Source organism: Microtus ochrogaster, chromosome 8 (genome assembly GCF_000317375.1).
Source record: "Microtus ochrogaster isolate Prairie Vole_2 chromosome 8, MicOch1.0, whole genome shotgun sequence".
NCBI lineage: Eukaryota > Metazoa > Chordata > Mammalia > Rodentia > Cricetidae > Microtus > Microtus ochrogaster.
Genome location: NC_022015.1, coordinates 37221451 through 37241874, shown reverse-complemented (window position 1 = coordinate 37241874; position 20424 = coordinate 37221451). Strand labels below are relative to the sequence as shown.

At 51.1% G+C, this 20424-nt stretch overlaps 1 protein-coding gene across 2 annotated transcripts in view; it reads left to right on the top strand.

Annotated features, from left to right (window-relative positions):
• Ano1 (anoctamin 1) overlaps positions 1-20424 on the top strand; it is a 151111-nt gene that overhangs the window by 90649 nt on the left and 40038 nt on the right. For both annotated transcript variants that reach the window (XM_013347975.2, XM_026781689.1), the window contains 4 exons: positions 1225-1266; positions 5356-5420; positions 6874-7008; positions 10517-10677. In XM_013347975.2, coding sequence (XP_013203429.2) covers positions 1225-1266; positions 5356-5420; positions 6874-7008; positions 10517-10677 — 403 coding nt within the window. The remainder of the gene's footprint in view (positions 1-1224; positions 1267-5355; positions 5421-6873; positions 7009-10516; positions 10678-20424) is intronic.

The window sequence follows — 20424 nt, the reverse complement described above, 5'->3', positions numbered from 1 at the left end:
CTAGCATTAGTCCTCTGAGCTAAGAGTCACCTATTCAGAGTGAGACCCTGGGGAGGTCTCCAGTAATCAGAGGTGTCACCTGCACAGAAAGGCTGGTGACATTTATATTGGCTGCTTGTGGCTTCCTTCCGGGTTGGCTTCTGCCTGCCTTCGAGTCAGCACAAGCAAGCCTCCGGTATGAATGAATCCATACTGGCACCACTAGACCCATTCATGAAAACACCGAAAGGACTTGAGCCTGGGTGGGAGGGGATCCCTGGAGTCCAGAAGGAAGCATTGGGCCGCTTGCTTGAGGACATGGCCAGATCTTCCCCACCTGGCAGGGGTGGCAGGCACTGCAAACATTGCCGACCAATGGAGGGGAGAAGGTGGCTCTAGACAGGCTCTTAAGGGGCCATGATGTATCTTGCTAATGACCAGCAAAAGCAGGTGGTTGACCCAGGTCAGCTACATATGGTGTGGATTGCTGGGGAGAGCGACTCTTTTGCTGTTCCCCCTTAGTGGTTTTGGGGCTCACTTTCAGCTTTTGGATCCTCTCTTCCTTTGACTTTAGCAATCTGGTTATGAGTTCCGGGTCTGACTAAACACTTCCCTGTGTGTCCTCAGGAAGGTCAGGCTGCATATTTGAGTCTCTGGGCATGTTGGGCTCAGGGATCTGGATATTCAGAAATTGTGTGATTTACTGTGGTACACCTAACAGTGGAAGCCTAGACAAGACTCTGGGGACATCTCAGAGTATGCCATATGTTCTTGTTCAGCAGGCTTTTCCCTCAAAGGCCTCTTTCTTTAACCCTGCCAACTTCAAAGAAATGCTATGGTCTCCTCTGGGATCCCACTCTGTGTTGATGGGAGACAAATCTTGGGGAGTCTGGTGTCAGAGGCAAAGTGGCCAGCAGGACTCACAATCCTGACCATGGGAGTTGGGGCTCACACAGCCCTGACCATGGGAAGCGGGGCTCACACAACACTGACCATGGGAAAAGGGGCTCAAACAGCCTTCACCATGGGAGTTGGGGCTCACACAACCCTGACCATGGGAGTTGGGGCTCACACAACCCTGACCATGGGAAGCGGGGCTCACATAACCCTGACCATAGGAAGAGGGGCTCACACAGCCCTGACTGGGAATTGGGGCTCACACAGCCCTGTCAGTGGGAGGAGGGGTAACTGGCGAGCCTCATGCCTTGTGGCCCAGTCAGAACTTACTTCTGCTTCCATTCACAGGGAGACTATGAGGGTGACAACGTTGAGTTCAACGACAGGAAAGTAAGTCTGCAACAGCTGAGTTGGAGGCGGGGCTGGGAGGGATGAATGGCCTGAGGAGCTTTCTGTTTCCTTTTTGCAGTCCCTTTACCCTGCCCTTGACAGGCAGCTGACCATGCAAAGGAAAAGTACCTCTTTGGAGCCCACCTCTTCCTCTCTACCCTCCTCTCCTGCACTGATTTCCAGGGAACCCCTGTCTTACGGGGTCACCCTGTACCTTTCCCTGGCTCCTTGTTGAAGGCACCTGGCCTCATTCCACCGACACCAGGATCTGTAAACATGGACTCAGCAGTGTCCAGTTGCCCAGAGAGCCACAGTCCCCACAGCATCCTGGGGAACTGGTTTCATGGTGTTCAAACCTAGCTGTCCTGGAATTCTTTTGAACAGAGAAGTTGCCAAGCCGGAGGTCAGTGGAGCGCCCTCTGGGAAACACTACATGCCATTCACCACAACACTTCCTCATTTCTCCAGCAGCCCAGAATCCTCACTCTGCCCAGGGGATCCCCATGAAGCTGCTCCTAAGTGAGCGTTTCCCCTCCCCAGATGCCTGCTCTCCACTCAGGAATGCCCCTGTCCCTTGACAGCCTTCCACACTGCATCCATACAAGCCTGTCTGTTAGCCCAACAAACCCAGGCTCCTTCCTAGAGAGGGGCGTCCCTGTCCCTCTGCAAGTGGCCTTGCATGCGTGAGTCCTTGTGAACTTCACAATAGAGGCTTTGTCCCCACACCTCAGGCCTGGGGGACCTCTGGGTGGTATGTTCTTCCCTCTCAGACTCTTCCAGCCCCAGGCTTGTTTTCAAATGGTTAGTACTTGATGTAACTTGCCTGCCCGGGAATCTAGCTGAAGATTCTATCTGGTTTAGCATAAAAATGACATATTTGGTTATTTTTAGTGTCCCATCTGGCATTCATCTGAGACCCCATGACCCGATGAACTCCCTATCCAATCCTGCTGGAGAAGCATGATCCACTCCATGTCCTAGCCAACTCTGGGTCTCCCTTACCCCTTGTGTCTCAGGCTCTTGACAGGTCTTTCTTCCATGGACAGCAGCAACCCCATTTTGCTCCCCCATCCCTAGCCCCCTGCTTGCTCCAGAGCACAACCTACTAGTTGTCATGCTGGTCATAGTAATTTGGATGACAGTCACACCATGTCAGGAATAGCTGTTACTTATTCAGATAACTTCCTGGCTCTGCTAAGTGTCAGGTTCAGTGACACGGTTCCAGGTTGTCCAGGCCCAACTATTAACTCTCCTGGGAACACCCCACACTCCAGTGAATTATATGTCCCAGCAAAGTATACAAGGCCTGGCCCATTGAAAAACCAGAGAATAATGATGCTCAAGTGGGTGGGTGGATATAAGGAGGGATGGATGGGTGGGTGGATGGGTACATGGATGAATGAGTAATTAGTTATATGGAAAGATAGATGCATGGATAGATGAATAAATGGATGGGTATATCTCAGTTTTCATCCTGTGTGAGCCCCATCTGGGACTTTAGGGGCCAGAGAAAGCCATGCTGGTAGGGAACTGGCAGGCACATCCCAGCCTCACAGAAGGGCTCCCTGCTCCTCGCAGGTGCCTCGGTCTCTCACTTGCTTTCTTCCCTACTCCCTGGAGGGATGTGGACTGGCTGTGGGTGAAACACACAGTTCTTAATTCTCAGAGCTGGAGAAGGGTTGGAATAGCAGCTTCATTGGTAGAGTGCTTGCCCAGTTCCACAAGACCCTGGGTTCACTCCCAAGTACTGCATAAACAGGTCATGGTGGCTACAATCCTAATTAGTACTTAGGAGGAGTTGACATCAGGAAGGTCAGGAGTTCAAAGTCATCCTCAGCTACACAACAAAGTCATAGATACTGCAATATCTTAAAAGATAGAAAGATAGATAGATTATAGATAGATAGATAGATAGATAGATAGATAGATAGATAGATAGATAGATAGATAGAAGGGCTCCCTCTCCCCTTGAGGCTGATACATGTGTGGGTCATGCGGCCTACCTGTCTTTCATCTCCAAAGAGTCACATGAACCAGTTGTCCCCATCTGGACCTTTTGAACTGGGAGAGAGCATCTCAGGCAGCATGGGAAGCTCAACCACTGATGGGGAGGCTGAACAGACAGGGCACTAAGGTCTGCAAGAAGATGGCCTGCTGTTTTCCCTGCCTGCAGACAGCAACCATCCTGCCCCATCTAAAAGATCCTTGATGTCTGAGATCAGGACCCTAATTCTGCAACCTCCTAAAACCCTGATTTCCTCCCAAAAGGTCCAAGCTCCTAGTAGTCATATGAGACTCAACTGTACATATTCAGGGAGTCCATTCGTCCATTCCATATGAATGGCTGCACATCTGGGTACAGAGACCCACCTCATCCCAATTTTTGAATCTGAATGTTAAGGGGCTGGGGAAATAGCTGAGTTGGTGAAGAACTTGTCTTATAAGCACAAGGACCTGAATTCTATTCTTGGAACCTGTTGAAAAATATGTCAATGCAGCAACTTGCAAAGGGAAACAGGAGGGTGTCTGGGGTGCTGCGGACAGCCAGCCTAGTCCAGCTGGTAATCTCTAGGCTAACAAGAGTTCAAAGGAGGTGGATGGCCTTCCTACAGATGACATCGAAGCTGTCATCATGTGTCCACATGCACATATATGTACACACATTTGTACATGGGCACACACACGATGGCATTTAAATAAATGTAGTTGAATGTTACAGAACGAAGACACACAGCAAGCAACAGAGTATGAGGCAGGGACCCATGGGAATCCACAGAGCCATCCCTACCCAGTCTCCCTCCTGTTACTATTCTGATGCCAACAGAGTAGCTTGACTGGGAATCAGACAGTCCTGTCCCACAAAAGATTGACAGAGGGTTCTTAGGAAGAATGTGGGGACAGAGCCCAGGATAGGCATGGATGGTGTGTGCCAAGGAGGTTCTCTGGGTCCCCTTACCATCCGATCTGTACACAGGCGTAATGACAATACACAGACAGCTGTTCTGGGGTTTGGACCACTCTGTCCTTTTCACACATTTGGAGTCTTTTTTAATCTGTGGTTCCTACACCATCCATACTTTCTAGATGTATGTGTGTTGAGTCATTCCTGGGATAGATCCACTGCTCTGGCCTTGTTCAAGGTGATCATGAGGATGTGGTCAGGAGTCCCACAGTGACCTTCTCAAGCCCCACTGGTAGGGTTACCTTAAGCAAGCACCTCTTGGCTGGCAGGTAAGGCTGGCAGCTCTTTTGTGTGAGTTTAGCAGGGCAGAAGGATGTTCTGCAAGAGTCTTGTCTCTGCCTACCAGCTGAGGTCAGTGTAGTACATCAGCCTCATTGTAGAACCCAAAGCAAGATGCTCAGAAACTCTTGGCTGTGTCAGTTTCTGGGATTGGGAGAAGAGGTCATGGATGCTTTAGAGGGCTCCTTCATCCCCTGCTCTAACCTTAGACTTTACACTTGGGAGGGAGTTTGGCCTGAGCAGAGGGGCAGCCATCCTCCCTTTCCATAGGCAGCTGTTTGGGGGGTTTAGGCCTCTCTCCTGCCATGAAAGACCCTGCACCTGGAGAGTGTGACACAGGAGCTTGGTGTGAATGCAAGTTAGTAATGTGGGTCCTGGGGATCAAATTCAGGTTGCCGTGGCAAGCACCTTTACGGGCTGAGCTATGTGGCTGGCCCTGGTCTCTTGACAGGTGTCTATCAGAAGCCTAATCTCAGGAGATGAACCTCGTGTTCTCTGTATGCCAGATTTTTTTTTTCAATTTTGATGTTCATGTCTCTCCGCTTGAATGCTGGTGGTTTAGATAATAAACAATCTGGTGTCTGACCTAAGTGACCTCTTGATGTCAGATGTTATAGATGAATTCCCAATTCAGTCATAAGAAGCTGAGATTCCATAACCTTCTGGAAGCATCTTTCCTACCCCTGGTTGAACCCAGAATGTCAGTTCCTTCCCTGGCATTCTGTAAGCATTTGTTGAATGAAGGAATGAATGATGGAGAGGCTAACTGAAACTCTGAAGCTCTCCCAGGGAGCAGCGTCAATGTGTGACCTTTCACCAGCTCCTTCTCCATTCTTTCCTCTCTCCAGCTCCTATATGAGGAATGGGCAAGCTATGGGGTCTTCTACAAATATCAGCCCATTGACCTGGTCAGGTGAGTCGGGGCACCTGGCCTCTTAGGCAGTGGCTGTGTGAAGTGAGACTCAAGGACATGTCCCGGATGGTAAAGTCCCTGCTCATGTCAACTGCTCCAGATATTCAGCCACATGGGAACCAGTTTGTACTTGAAGGCTGTATGGGCCGTTGGGTCTCCAGGAGGCAAGACAGCTCCAACAGGGTTTGTGACACTGCCTAGCCATGTCTATTGGAGGACCAGCATTTGGCCATTCCCACTGTGTGCCCTTGAGTTCTCCTCAGCGTGGCCAGCAGGATAGCTGCTGAGATCACCTGCTTTGGGGTGTGGAAGGGAAGAAGTCTCTGCCTCAAGGTGTGAGAATTTGTAACCAGGTCTGAGAGAACCTGCAGGACAGCCTGCGAGGCTGGCAGGAGGGGCAGCTAGTTGGGCTTCAAATCCTGTGGCGGCTTGGTAGATGTGAATGGTGACAATACAGGGAGGGTCAGCAGACTCTCAGCGGGGAGTGGTTAATTTACTTGATACCTCTGACAAAGTTTTTTTTTTAAATATTTATTTATTTATTATGTATACAATATATATTCTGTCTGTGTGTATGCCTGAGGGCCAGAAGAGAGCACCAGACCTCATTACAGATGGTTGTGAGCCACCATGTGGTTGCTGGGAATTGAACTCAGGACCTTTGGAAGAGCAGGCAATGCTCTTAACCTCTGAGCCATCTCTCCAGCCCCTCTGACAAAGTTTTATTTGTTGTTTATACTGATTGGGCTTGGGATGGAACCCACAGCCATGGGGACACACCTGGATCACCAGTTAAGGCTTCACAAATGGAAGTGCACCCTTCCTCAGGGCGCAGAGGAAAGGCAGCATCAAACCTGGTGACACACATGTGTAATCCCAATACTTGGAAGACTGAGGCAGGAAGATCAGGATTTTAAGGCCAGCCTGTATAGTGAGGTCAAAGGTAGCCTGAGCCAAAGAGAAAAATCCAGTCTCCAAAAGCTGGGAGGCTGGAGATCCAGCCCAGCTGGTAGAGTGCTTGCCTGTAGCCCTAGGTTCAATCCTCAGCACAGAGTAAGCTAGGCATGGCAGTGCACACCTGTAAACCCAGTAATTGGAAGAAGAAAAGAGGAGAATTACAAGTTCAAGGTCATTCTCAACTATATATTGAGCTTGAGTTCAGCCTGGGATATATGAGAAAGAAAGAGAGAGAAAGTATGAATATTTTTAGGGTTACAGTTTAGTGGTAGAACATTTGCAGGTAGGTAGGAGCATATACAAAGACTAAAGAGCACCCCAAACCTGATGAGGTGTCCTGGAGCCTCACTGTCCGACTCTCAGGCAGAAGAATCAGTGGTCCAATTGAAGTTGTTCATTGTCGGGAGGGGGCCAGGGTGTGATGTGTTCCGTGGTCTAGGGTGTGATGTGTTCCATGGTCTAGGGTCTGAGTGCATCCCTTTGTTTCTTGGCATAGGAAATACTTTGGCGAGAAGGTTGGCCTGTACTTTGCCTGGCTTGGCGCCTACACCCAGATGCTCATCCCTGCCTCAATCGTGGGTGTCATTGTCTTCCTCTATGGATGTGCCACTGTGGACGAAAACATCCCCAGGTAGGCACCAACCCTGCGTTTTGTGGGAGACACGATGATGAGGGGTGCCCATGTTCTGAGACTACCCAGAGGATCTGAGCTCTCACCCCCATGACCAGCTGCAGGACCTTCTTGGCACTGCCTCTGCCGTGGAGCTGTGCATTGGAGCATTGTTGCTGGTTCTGATCAGTAGAGAACCCCATGTCTGTCGTCTGGGGAGGAGGTGGGGTTTTGTCAGACCAGAAAGACCATATCTGGCCAATTTTGCCTCTGTGGTGTTTTATTGTAATTATGTGTATATGAGTGTGTTGTATGTGTGTTTTGTTGTGTGTATGAGTGTATTGTATGTGTGTGCACCATGTGTGCTCAGTACCCTTGGTGGCTGGGAGAGAGCAGAAGATCGTCCTGGAGCTGGAGTTAAAGATGGCTGTGAGCTGCCACATGGGTGCTGGGACTCTAACCCAGGACCTCTGGAAGATCAGCCAGAACTCTTAACCACTGAGCTATCTCTCCAACCCCTTCCATAATGTTTTAATATGTGAATAAGGCATCTGCTATTCCTTTCACCCGAATACCCTCCCCAGTTCCCTCAGTCTCAGATTGGAGAAAGCTTGTCCCTGTGTCCGCATGTACAATACAAGGCTTTATAATGCCAGGATAATGCAATGCATGCTGGGGTTTGCTGATGGGACAGACAAAAATGGCTGAGACTTGGAGGCGGCAAGGCTGGTTGTCAGCTGCCAGAGCTCAAAGCTTGTGAGGGTCAGGTAGTGGAATAGGGGTGTTCCCATGATGTCCCTGAATAGAAGGGGCCCTGCCAGCTAGGGTGTGGACTCCCCAAGAGAGGGCGCCAGGTTTTTTTACTCTGGCAGCTCCGTCTCCCTAATTCATATGGTCAGAAAAGCGGTGACCAGCGGCATGGACGAAGCCAATACCCAGGCCTGTCCAATCCTGGCTTCTGCCCCAGTTGATCTTGCATGGCAGCCAGAGGCATGGAGTCCCCCTTGGAGTCCATCAGACAAGGCTGAGGTCTCAGGGAGGTGGTGGCCAGTGACATCACCCTGTGCGCCCTGCCCCACCTATCCTCTCTGAGTACTGGACCTTCAGACTATTTCTTGATTTTGGCTGAGCTTAAGGCCCCCAGAAAAAGGGCTTTTGTCTGGCTGCTGGCATTTGTATTGGAAGCTGAGGCTGGTGTGGGGGTGAGGGAGCACAACTCAGACAAACTGTAAGACTCGCAGGCAGGCAGCAGGCAGGCAGGCGGGCCGAACTGTGCCTTGGCACCGCTTGGTGCCGGTCTTGGGCCAAACAGACAGCATGACCCTGAGGTGCATATTACACATCAGGAATGGCCTTCTACCCACCAAGAAGAGGGAGCTCAGACCAGACCAGTAACAACTGGAGTCGTGCCTGCTAATCTGTCTCAGTGAGAGGAGAGAGATGGGCCCTGAAGGACCAAGCCCTGGGCATCTGGTGACATTGCGCTCATTTAAGGCCCCAAGAAGATGGCCTTGAAAGGGCCATCCACATGCTGGTCCATTTTGCTGCACCTTCCCAGCCATCCGACAGCATTGTACCCCTTAGACTCAGCTTGTCTTGGTAGACTGGGAAACCAAGGCAACTGGACTCAGCACCCTTCCCAAGGCTGCATGGTCACACACACACCAGAGCTGAGACTTCAGAGCCTCAGGCTCCAAGGCACATGGTTCCTCTTTCCCGGTGCCCGCCTCTTTCCCACGTTTGTGTGTACATCACATCTGCCCAGATACACCACAATCACTGTCTTGGTTGCGGTTAGCCTGTTCTCATCTTTGCATCTGTGGTGAGTGGCCAACACCCCTGATGCACAAGAAGAGAATGGAGCTGGTGCCCTCTGCTTTGGGCACAGAAGAGGGTCCCTGAGAGCCAGCACAAGTGTGTGTGTGTGTGTGTGTGTGTGTGTGTGTGTGTGTGTGTGTGTGTGTACATCCTCTGAAACTTAGAAGCCACCAGCAGCAGAGGTGGAGCTTCGTCACTAGTCTGTGTGGTGTTCCCTGACCTGAGGGGCTAGCACACTGCAATCCCACCTTCATTAATGGGAGCAGGGGCCTGAAGAAGAAAAGTACATTCCTTAGGGCCACGCAGAAAGGTGAGACTTGAACCCCAATCTCTGAATGAGAGCCCTGTATACACACACACACACACACACACACACACACACACACACACACACACACGCGCGCGCGCGCTCATGTGGATCCAGAAATCTAAAGAAGAAGAAAAGAAAGCTAAACTCCCCACTTCAGCTTTCTCCCGGATGGCCATCTGACCCTGGGAATGAGTTCTCCAGCCCGTGCATCTATTTATAGATCAGGGTCAGGTCCAAGTTCAAAGGAAGGAGAGAGTCAGGGCAGGCTGTGGCTAGAGGGCAGTATGCCTGCTCCCCTCCTAATTTACCAGAAATGTTGAGCCTGAAGCTAGAGGTCACAGAGCTCAGAACAGTGTAGAACAGCCTAGAAGCCTGACCTTAGCAGGGGGTGTGTGACCCTAGGAGCCATTCTAAACACAGGACTTTGTTCAGAGAATGGGGTTCAAGTTCTACCTTGCTGCGTGGCCCTAAGGAATTTACTTTTCTTCTCTAGGCTCCTGCTCCCAGTCACAAAGGTGGAATTGCAGTGTGTTAGCTCCCAGGCCAGGGAACACCACACAGGCTGCTGCTGGTGGCTTCTAAGTTTGTTCCAGCATATGTAGGGGAGGGCCCGGGTCCTCATCTCCTGAAGCATTGCTTCAGAGCCTAGCCAAGCTTGTGCACCCACTCCATTGACCAGGACCTACCATCCTGAAGCCTCCTGTCTCTTGAGTGAGCCCCTCGGGATGCCTGGAGACCTGGCTGCTTAGGGACATACTCCTTTGAGTCCTGGTCACCCTTTCTTCATCATAGTAGCTGTCCAGTTTGCCCTGTAAGGGTCGTGGCCTGATGCCCAGTGCTACCAGGGAGTCACCCAGCATGGGTCTGGCCACAGTGAGGGCCTCCTGGCTGCAGCTGACTCCCTTCCTCCCTTGGGCGTCCAGGCCTGACCACAGAAGTAACTGGCCTCCATGCGCAGCACAGCTTTGACAGGACCTGGGGACAGTAGGAAGGCTGTCTGGGGATACTGGGCCGTGGAGGTGTCAGGGGTGTTGACCTCGGGTATCACTGTCCAAGGTTCACCCCAGAGGGAACACTCTGGTGATTCTTTCTGCCCCAAGAAGTATATGGGCATAGGTGGGTGTTTTAGAACTGGCTATGTCAGGGTTCTGTTCAAGGTGAAGATCCGGGGCCCTACCCCCAAACCACGGAAGCTTATGTCGGACAACATCAGGGTCTTAAGTGGAGCCTGGGGCCCTGAAACTCATGGTTAGGTATGGGTCCCATGCCTGTGAGGCTTGTGGCAGGGAGAGGGGACAGAGTGGCTGCAGCTAGCCAACATGCCTTGACTGTGACTGCCAGGGCCAACCTCCATGGCCCCTGGGAAGTAGACTGGAACTTGAGGCCACCTCTATCTTGCAGCATGGAGATGTGTGACCAGAGACACAATATCACCATGTGTCCCCTGTGTGACAAGACCTGCAGCTACTGGAAGATGAGTTCAGCCTGTGCCACGGCCCGTGCCAGTCACCTCTTTGACAACCCTGCCACTGTCTTCTTCTCTGTGTTTATGGCCCTCTGGGGTAAGTGGATCCTTTCATTCGGACCACCCACATGGCAGGGACAGGAACACTCTCTTCTGACTTCGAGTCTGATGGTCCACAGGGTCAGTGTACTGGGTGTGAAAGAGGGCCACATAGTGTGCCTGATGGCCATAGATTTGCACCACGTCCAGGATGGGCACAGCTCTTTGGTTCTTCTAACCTGGCCAAAAGGTGTCAGGGTAGGCCAGGATCTGAGAAACACTGTATGTGGATTGTCACCCAGAGGGTCATGAGTGGTCTGAGGTCACCCAGCTCTAAGCAGCAATGGCTGAATTAAATTTGCCATCCTCAAGTCTGAGCCTGACCAGAGTCAGAGACACCTGGCTGCTCCCCACAGAGACTCTAGCCTCAGCCGCCACAGTCTGGGACCCAGACTTCAACTTTGAAGACAGGCTAGGCTGGGAAGTATAGCTGTTGCATATCTACGGATGATGACCATAGTAATGATGATGGTTGTGCACATGCACACGTGTGTGCCCACATGTGCATGAAGGCCAGACGACATCCTCACATGTTGATCCTCAGGAGCTGTCTACTGTATCTGTGGGAGTTTTGTATGATTTTTTATTGCATTTTATCTATTATTTATATATTTTGTGTGCATGTAGAGGGTTGCACATGAGCCGTGGCATATGTGTGGAGGTCAGAGGGCACTATTCAAGAGCTGGTTCTCTCCGTATACCATGTGACCAAAGGGGCACTTGGATTATCAGGTTTAGTGGCAAGTATCTTTGCCCTCTGAGCCATCTCACCAGCCCCATCTCCTGTTTTAGGAGACAGTGTCTCTTCCTGACCTTGTACTCACCATGTAACGTTGGACAAGCTGTCCAGAGAACTCCAGGGTTCTCTTATTTCTACTTTCCCAGAACTGGTATTAGAAGTACGTGCTACAGCACCCAGCTTTGTACATGGGTTGTAGGGACTGAACTCAGGTGCTCATGCTTATACAACAAAATATTTACCTCAGAGCCAGCTCCCCAGCCCCCCTAGATGATTCTGATGGCAAACAAGACAGGTCCCTTCTTTGCATGACTTTCCACAAACTTGCCACAAGGGGATACAGGATTCACTTGGGGGCAGCTATAATTCCCACCCTGGCTGCAGGTTCTGAGCATGCATCTCCAGGGCTACCAGCTGGTAGGAGTGAAGGGCTTACAGACCTAGGGGAGGTAACTCAGGAGGGCTGCCTGGAAGAGGTGGAAAACTCTTGAGCTGAGCTGTGGTAACCTTGTAAGTGGCATTTGAGTCAGAGAGGCCGCACTTTAGCCCCTCAGTCTCAGCTGGCCGACTGGCTGCAGGAGCAAGGGCCACGGCAGCCTTGAACTCTCTTGACTGTGACCAGTGGGAATGGGAAGCCACTGTAGACCAAGAGGCTGATGGTCTTTTTAATTCTGGGTCCCTTCCCTGTCTATGCAGCCTTGGTCTGTGATGATTGGACAAAAACCTTACTAACAGGGAAGAGCTGTAAAAGATGTAGCAGACTCCCCTGTCCACCTGGTTCTCAGGCCGCTCTCCCCGTGGCCTGAAGGGCCCAGTCTGAGGCTTTCCCTTGGTGCCGATGCTCAGCTGCAGCAGCCCGGGGTTGGGCTGACCTACGTAGTTAGGAGGCAGGTGTGCATGCAGCATGAGACATGCAATAGGTAAGAGTCAGTGGAGGACCTGGCAGGTCGCTCATTGCTGCCTCTGAAGCCATTGAATGGCTCAGTGTGTTTACACCCCTGGGACTTTGATTAGGACTCCAGGCTGTAAGCTCAGCTCCTCATCTGTCTGTAAGGTAGGCGTGAGATGAGAGAAGACAGACCATGGTTACAGGCTCAGCCCATGTTCCACTAAGAGCCAGCCCTTCTGAAAATGGTTGCTGCTACTGAACACACTGGAATATTGTAGGGAATTAAAGAAAATGCCTATTAATGCCCAGGGGGCTTGGGAAATGGCTCATTAGGTAAGAGTTCTTGCTGTGCAAGCATGAGAATCTGAGTTCAAATCCCTGTTTACAAGGGGGGGGGAGGTGAGAATGACTGTGTGTGCCTGCAACCTCAGAACTTTGGGGTCATTGACAGAACAACCACTGGGGCTTTGGGGCTGCCAGAGTCTCTTAAAAGACTTATCAGTCAGTTTTAAGGGGTGTTGCCAAGTATTCATCACCTCAGAAACCACAGGAAGCAAGCCCGGGTATGTTCAGTGCTCTTAAGTCTTAACAGCTAGGATTCCAAGGAAACAGTGTGTGCAAAGGCCCTGGGGGTGAGGCGCAGGACTCTGAAGGAGCCTGCTGCTGCAGGAAATGGGTGGGAGCATGTCAAGGGATCTTAGAGAGGCCAGCAGCGACCTGCTCTAAAGAACGTTGTGTTCTTGTTAGGAGGACTCAGAAGCCAGCACTCTGGGTCACTGTGTCATGGATGTTTTTCTGTCTTACACTTGAGTCTGAGGCCATAAATGTCAGAGAAAGTCCTGCAGCGATTGATCTGGAGGGACTCAATTACAATGGAACATTCTGTGAGCCTTGGTGCGCTCGGGTTCACCACATTCACACAGTGCATCGCTGCTCACCTTGGGAGGAGCCGCCTTGTGGTTGTGTGTGACAATGAAGTCCCCTCCCTGGAGAATTCTAGGAAGGAAGGTGGAAGGGACACATCTGGAGCCTCAGCCCCCCTCAAAGTTCCCCTAGGGTGAGGGCTTCTTGAAGAGGAAAGACACCTCCCCTGGAGAAGATGTGTTTGTATGGCCCCGCACTTCGTTTGAGCGTAATCCTTCCTGAGATCTTGGGAGAGAGCAGCTTGAACCCAAGTTCCACGCACATGGCCTTACCTTGAGGGTAGAAAGTTTTCACACACAGAGACTATTGTGGTCTCTCCCATGTGTACAGAGCCATCCCTCTTATCCGTGCAAGACTTGTCGTGTTCCAGAGAAGGCAGGGTCTGGTGTGATTTTTTTCTTTCATTTCTTTTTTTTTTTTTTTTTTACTATGGGATTTCATGAAGCCCACACTGGCCTCAGACTTGCTATGTAGCCAATGATGACCTGAATTCCTCTGCCTTCTGTATCTTAGGATTAGGGGTGTGTGTTATCATATCATGGCCATACAGATTCTGCATAGTCTCAGCATCTCTTTGATTCTTCCCCTCATTCCTGCCCCCAGGCAGGGGCACACACTGCTCACCTAGGACACCCCCACAGTGACACCTCCTGCCTTCCTTCCCCCTGTGCCCACAGAACACATATTAGTCTGAGCTGTGCCGGGTTAGTCACTTTGGCACTAGCTTGTTCACTAGCTCACTAGCCTGGGGGCATACATAGCAGCTCGGGGCCTCATCTCAGCTACCCTCTAACAGCTGTGTGACAATAGGAGGAGACTCGGTGACTCCGTGACTCCGTGTGTGTGTGTGTGTGTGTGTGTGTGTGTGTGTGTGTGTGTGTGTTTACTTGCTGTGTTCTGGAGCCATCCCTGTGAAGATGAACAGAAGGGACACTCATACCTGTTCCCAGGGGCCCAGGGTCATTTGCCCATTTTCCTCTCAGTGAGGGTGGGGCTTGTCATCCAGGATCCTTCAGGGAGCTTACTACAGAGCAAATTCTAGGGCTGTGGTGCGGGTCAGAGAGGGACGCTATGCCTTCATGAAGCCCTGGGTTCAGTCCTTAACTCCCCTCCCCCCCAAAAAAAGTAAAATCCTGGATACCATGTCTGACCTACTGAATTGTCACCCAGGATCCCAAATCTGTCTGCTGAACAAGGTTGGTGGGCTTCCCTGCACCTGCAGACATCTGGAGGTGCGTTCTCTAATGAGGGTTCTGAAGCCCAGAAAGGTTAAATGGTTTGCTGGAGATCACACAGGCTAAGAGATTGGTGATGGCTCTGCCTGTCTGCCTCTAAGGTCCACCTAAGGGCTCTGTTTGGAACTCGTAACTCATCATTTAAATGTTCTCCTAGCCCCTGCAAGGTGCCCGCCTGAGAAAACAGATGTTTGCCTTATGCTGTTAATGAGGGCGCATGGGCAGGAGTTGCCCGGCATGTGGTGGGGCAGCCAGTCAGCCACTCTTTATTGAACATTTACTCTTTCCAGAGCTGTCAGGGTTAGAACCTGGGCCCAGGCAGCCCTAACCAGCCAGACTCATCCACAGTCCTCAGCGAGTCAATTGAACAGCTAAGTAGTAGTGAAAAGCAGAGAGACATTCTGTGCGGCCACCTTGGGAAGAGGGACAAAGAGGTCCAGAGACTCCGAGTTTGTCCTTGGGGTCCGGACGTGAGGTTCAGGGTTAAGCAGCGGGTAGGAGGTGTGCATAGCTAAGCAGTCCTGGTCAGGGTGTGGTCCTGCCCATCACTGACCCATCACTGTCTGCTGCAGGATCTCCTGCAAGGTGGTCTGACAAGTTCTCAGAACTCCGTGAGATCTCTCTGGGAGACAGGCTCCCCCTCTGGCTGGCACCAGGCTTCAGCCTTTCTCTTCCCCAGCATGAGACTCCTGGGAAAATTCCAATGCCTTGGGGTCCATTGTTTGAACAGTTTGATGGCCAAAGGGAGGGGCACATGAGCCTCTTCAGAATTTCTTTGCTCTGGCTAGGGTGGTGAGCGTTTGTCAGCCTCCTCTCTTAGACCCTGTTACACTGTGCCTTCAAAGCGCTACCGGGCCTGAGGAAGAGCAGGCAGGAGCTTTCATTCTCCTGAGGCTGGGGTCTCACCAGCATGTCTCCATTGTGTGCCTGTCCATCAAGTAGAGAGGCAAGCACTGGCTCACTCCACACCCACCCACTTGAGAGAAAGCAAAAAAAAAAAAAGAGGGAAAAGCCAGCCCCCTCCAGTGAGGCCTTCCTTCAGATAAAGGAAGCTTATGTCGAAAGGAAAGAAGCAAGAAGGGGCCCGCAGGAGAGAGCTGCGGGAAGAAGTAGAAAACGTAGGAAAACCCACCCTGGGCCCTTTGCACAGCCGCACAGCAAGCTGTCAAGGGCCGTTAGGAGATCTCAAATCCCTCATCAATTACCCGTTCATTACCCTCTGAAGGATTAGTTCTCCCCAAATCCCTCCCTCCATTGAGGCCTTTTCCTGCACTCCAGCTGTTCCCAACTCTGCACAATGGCAGGCCTGCGGAACTGTTCCCGCTGGCTGCAATGAGGAGTGGGGCTCACTGTCCCCCAGAACTGCTGTTTTCATCTTTAAAACTGCTCTTTAATCTTTGCCTCAGTAGCGTGGGCTCAGCAATCCCGGCTTCCGACGGCCCCTGCCTGCAATGCCTGACATCTTAAAGCTTGGAACGAAGTGTCACGTTGAGCAACTTTGAGCCCATTTAGCTATTTGCTGCCATCAATTTTCTGACATTATAGAATAATCACAGGTCTTAATCGTCTGCCAGTTTCGCACAGAACAAAGGATGGTGGTTTCTACCCAGTGGCAGGGGCTGGAGGGACTGCTGAATGACATGTCAGATTTGAGCCCAAACTGGAAGGGGACATCAGAGTTATTCTGTGACAATCTGCTGAGATCAAAAGACCAGTGGTGGGTCATGAACTGAACTTTTGTATTGAGTGGGTAGGGTCCCAGTGACCCATGTAAAAACGCAGAGCTTCCATTGTCTGCACTGAAGGCTCGGCAATGAAGAGTTCCCAGACTCTGTAGCTCCCTGGGCACCCAGCTGAGCCCTGGCTGGGCAAGCATCTCCCCTGCTGGGAATAACCACTACAGGCTTCACTCTCGGGAGTGTACCCCATTTCTTTGCATTGTCCGAAGGCTGCACATCCTAGATCCAGGTCCTGTGGGGTGTCAGGTCCTGGTGCATAGATGACTCTTTCTCACTGCGCCCTCACACAATAAGACTCCCCTCAATAAGGGTGCTAATCCCACCCTCAAGGGCCCCAGTGGCCCCACTTCCCACAGCATCTCTTTGGGATTTACACAAATGTACCATAATCAGAAACCCATCAGGATATGATACAATATGACACATACCATTACATGATGGCACTTAGCCAGTATTTACAAAAATAAGAAAGCTGGGGATAGGGAGGTGGCCGGGTCAGCAAGAGGACTTGTACAAGCTTGAGGACCTGAGTTCTAATCCCAAGAACCCAAATAAAGATTTGCCATAAATGTTCTAGATGTTTCCATGTTTGGGCCACATAGAACAATGACAACATTGTAGTCCCTGACCTGTGCTGTGCTGACTGACACAGGAGGTGTCCTTCAGAGTAGCTGGAAGGTGAGAGCAGGCCCCACTGCTCGGAGCACACAGAGCTCCACAGGAAACACACCCAGCCCTTCTCCCACTGGGGAGACTGAGGCTGGTGGAGCCCACTCACATGTTCATCTCATGCCCAGGCCTGATCCCTCACCACCCAGTGCAGGACCCTCCAAGGAAAGACAATTATGTGATATACTGAAGCCAAAACAAATGCTTAAGGAAGCAGGACTGTGTCGGTGCTGTTCCAGCCCTGCCCAGGGCCCCACTCACTGCCTGTCTTGTGCAGCCCCAGCCTGTGCTCTCCACGCCAAGGTGGTGAGCTTGCTATTCAGACACCATGCTCGGCTCACCCCATGTGGCTGGAAAAGTCTTCCCTTCCACAAGCCATGTTGACATCGCAAGATCAGGGTACAGGTCTCTCCATTTATTGAGATGGCCCGGGTGCACCTATGCCTCAGTTTATGTCAGTGAACTGGGGTGTGTTAACCCAGCTTCAGTGGTCCTGGGGATTAGGCAGAAGGGGGTCCATGTGGGAAGATGCTCTGTGCCCTAACTGTTATATGATGGTATATGTTATGTGCGGTGTCAGGACTAGGGAAAGCATCTAGCAGGATTCACGGTGGGAGAATAGACCACAGGAGTACCTGAGAAGATGAGTAATTGACTTCCTTCTTGCCCTTGCTCAGCCCACATGGAAGAGACTTTTTCCATTGATCTGATGCCCAGCACTGGGTCTGACCCTGCCCGTGTGAGCCTTCTCGATCCCCTCCTGCACCCTCATCTGAGCACAACCTCGTCCTCTGCTCCATCTCCGCCCAGCTGGTGTGCACCGTGGGCCTGTGGCCAAGCACAGAATGTCCAGCTCCAGCCTCCTAGTGCCAGCGCTGGCCTCTGGCTCATAAGAAAGAAACAGTCAATTCCGATTCTCATATTAAATATTTATATTTCTCGGCATAGTCAAGGGTTGTTGAGTCCTAATCAGTCTGGATCCCAGCAGGTTAGAGCCCTCGCACCTCCCTTCAGACAAGCAAAGAGTGTTCCAGAACCAGCTGAGTGCTGTGACCTTAGGCACGTTGCTTGACCTCTCTGCTTCTCTGTTTCCTCCTGCAAAAAGGACACACTCATGTGATATGATGGCGCACACCTTTAATTCCAGCACTGGGGAGACAGAGGCAGGAGGAACTCAGTGAGTTCAAGGCCAGCCTGGTCTACTTAAGTTAGTTCCCAGCCAGCTAGAACTGCATAGAGAGAAAAAAGAAAAAGAAAAGCTCAAATACGTGGGCATATAAAATATGACTATGATTGGTTTTTTTCCTTTAAGGAAATCTCGCGTCTGTCAGCATTATTCGGGTATCATAATTAAGCGCAGACCCATGAGTCAGACAGACTCAGTTCAGAATTCTCTTCTGCGCTTGCCCTTGGAAACAGTGTGGCTCCTCCCAAGCCTCAGTGTCCTGATTTTTCTTTCTTATGGAATCGTTCCTTCTGTTTCTGATGCTGATGGACATGGGGTTACCCCACTCATTTCCACAGCAGCGTGGCACTCTATGGCCTGTCAGTGACTGCATCTGGCAGGCCGGGGGGGGTGTAGAGAGGAGACTAGAGGTGGTAGGGAGGAGCCCGGCTTCTCAGACTAAGATCTGGGTGCGTTGTAAGTGAGATAGAGGCCATGACATCAACACTGTAAGGAACAGGGACTTCAGGGGCAGGTGGAGATGTGCCTAGCTCTGGTCTCTGCCATCGTGCTATTTCTCAGGGCAGAGGCATCTTTCTCCTTCATCTCCCATTACCTCCCCATGGGCAGGGAATGGTTTCACAGAACTCTACTAGAGATCTAAGGATGTTTGGGTGTGTTGACTTAGATGCATCTTCAGCTCAGAGCCCTGAGGTTGCCAGGCCTCTCAGCTATCACGTGTCTGTGCTGGGGTCGTCCACAGTCCTTTCTTCCGGCCTTCAGACTCTACAGGCTCCCATGCTCTCTAGCCCTCCTCTGCTGCTGGTCTCCAGGTGACAGTGCATCTGTCTTCCTAGCCTCCAATCCTGTTCTTGAGCTTTTCATCATGGTCTCTTGAGCCCGCCATGTGACTATAATGACAGTTTCACCCCCTTATGTCTGACGAGGACATCCTGGGTAATATGTCACAGTGCATGTACCCAGCATGCGCCCGCCCATGTTCTGCCTCTTAACTGCACTGAACAGCACTGCCCTATGCATGGGTGCAGACATCGTCCCTCGGGGCTGCTGGCACTGCCCTCGGAAGGCACCCATAGCAGGATGGCTGATGACTGACGGTGTAGTGGTCCCGGCCCTAGGTTTCTGAGACTTCTCGAACTGCTCTGAGCGAGAGCTGTGACTGTGTGCTCCTCATCCGCCACCAGACATAAGCAAAGACTTCCCTTTCTTTGCGACCTCACTGGCATTTTTTTTTTTTTTGTCTTTTGGTAGCATTTATTTTCTGACTATGATGGGGGAGGATTTTGTTTTGTGTTTATTTATCTTTTGTTTGACTTGTTGTGGTTGTGGTTTTTGGTTCTCTTGTTGAGAGCGAGGCTGAGCCCTTCCACAAACCTGTTGTTCATTTGCATGTCCCCCCTTTGAGAATTCTCTTCACCCCGTTTGCTTATTTGGTTTGGGTTTTTGTTTTTAATTGATGGATTTGTATGTGGGTGCTATGTGCTGTGTGAGTTTGTGTGTACTGTGTTCATGTGTGAGTCCTTGGAGCAGAAGAGGGCAGAAGAGAACTGGAGTTGCAGATGGCTGTGAGCTGCCATGTGGGTGCTGGCAACTGAACCCAGGTCCTCTATGAGAGCAGAAAGTGCCCTCAACCACTGAGCTGTCTCTCCAGCTCCCAGGTTTTGCTTATTTTATTTTCTTTATTTGAAACAAGAATTTACACTGATGCACAGATTGTCCCCAAATTCATGGTGAGCGTCCAGCCTCATCCTTACAAGGGGTGGAATGACAGACACGAGTCACCACGCCTGTTCACATCATTCAAGGTCACTAGCCCAGGCTGGCTTCACACTCACTGTATAGACAAGGATGACCTTAAACTCCTGATCCTCCTGCCTCTGCCTCCTGAGTGCTGGGATTACAGGTTTCTATGGTGCTGGGGATGGAATCCAGACTCCTGAATACTAGGCAAGCTCTTTGACCATAGTTAGCCCGTTTTTGATCAGAGTGTTTCTTGTAAAGCCATGTGAATTCATTTCAGGTGAACAGCCAGCAGCCTGTACAGACTGGCACTCTGTCAAACATCAATTCGCTCGGTTGTTTCTTCAGCTGTGTGGAATCTCTTTGATTTGATGTGCCTGCTCCCCTATTTGTCTGCTGGTTTGTTGTTGTTGTTGTTGCTGCTGCTGCTCCTGCTGCTGCTGCTGCTGTTTTCCTTGCATTGACTTTTAAATTCTTGCCCTCTAGTCCTTAACAGTCCTTGCCCAGAGAAATGTCCAGGCCGGTCTTTGAATAGCATCCCCTCCCTGAGCCTCTCCGTTCCTCGGAAACTGCATTTCCCAGGTTCCCCTGCATTCCCAAATCCTAGAAGGCTCAGCTTTGAAT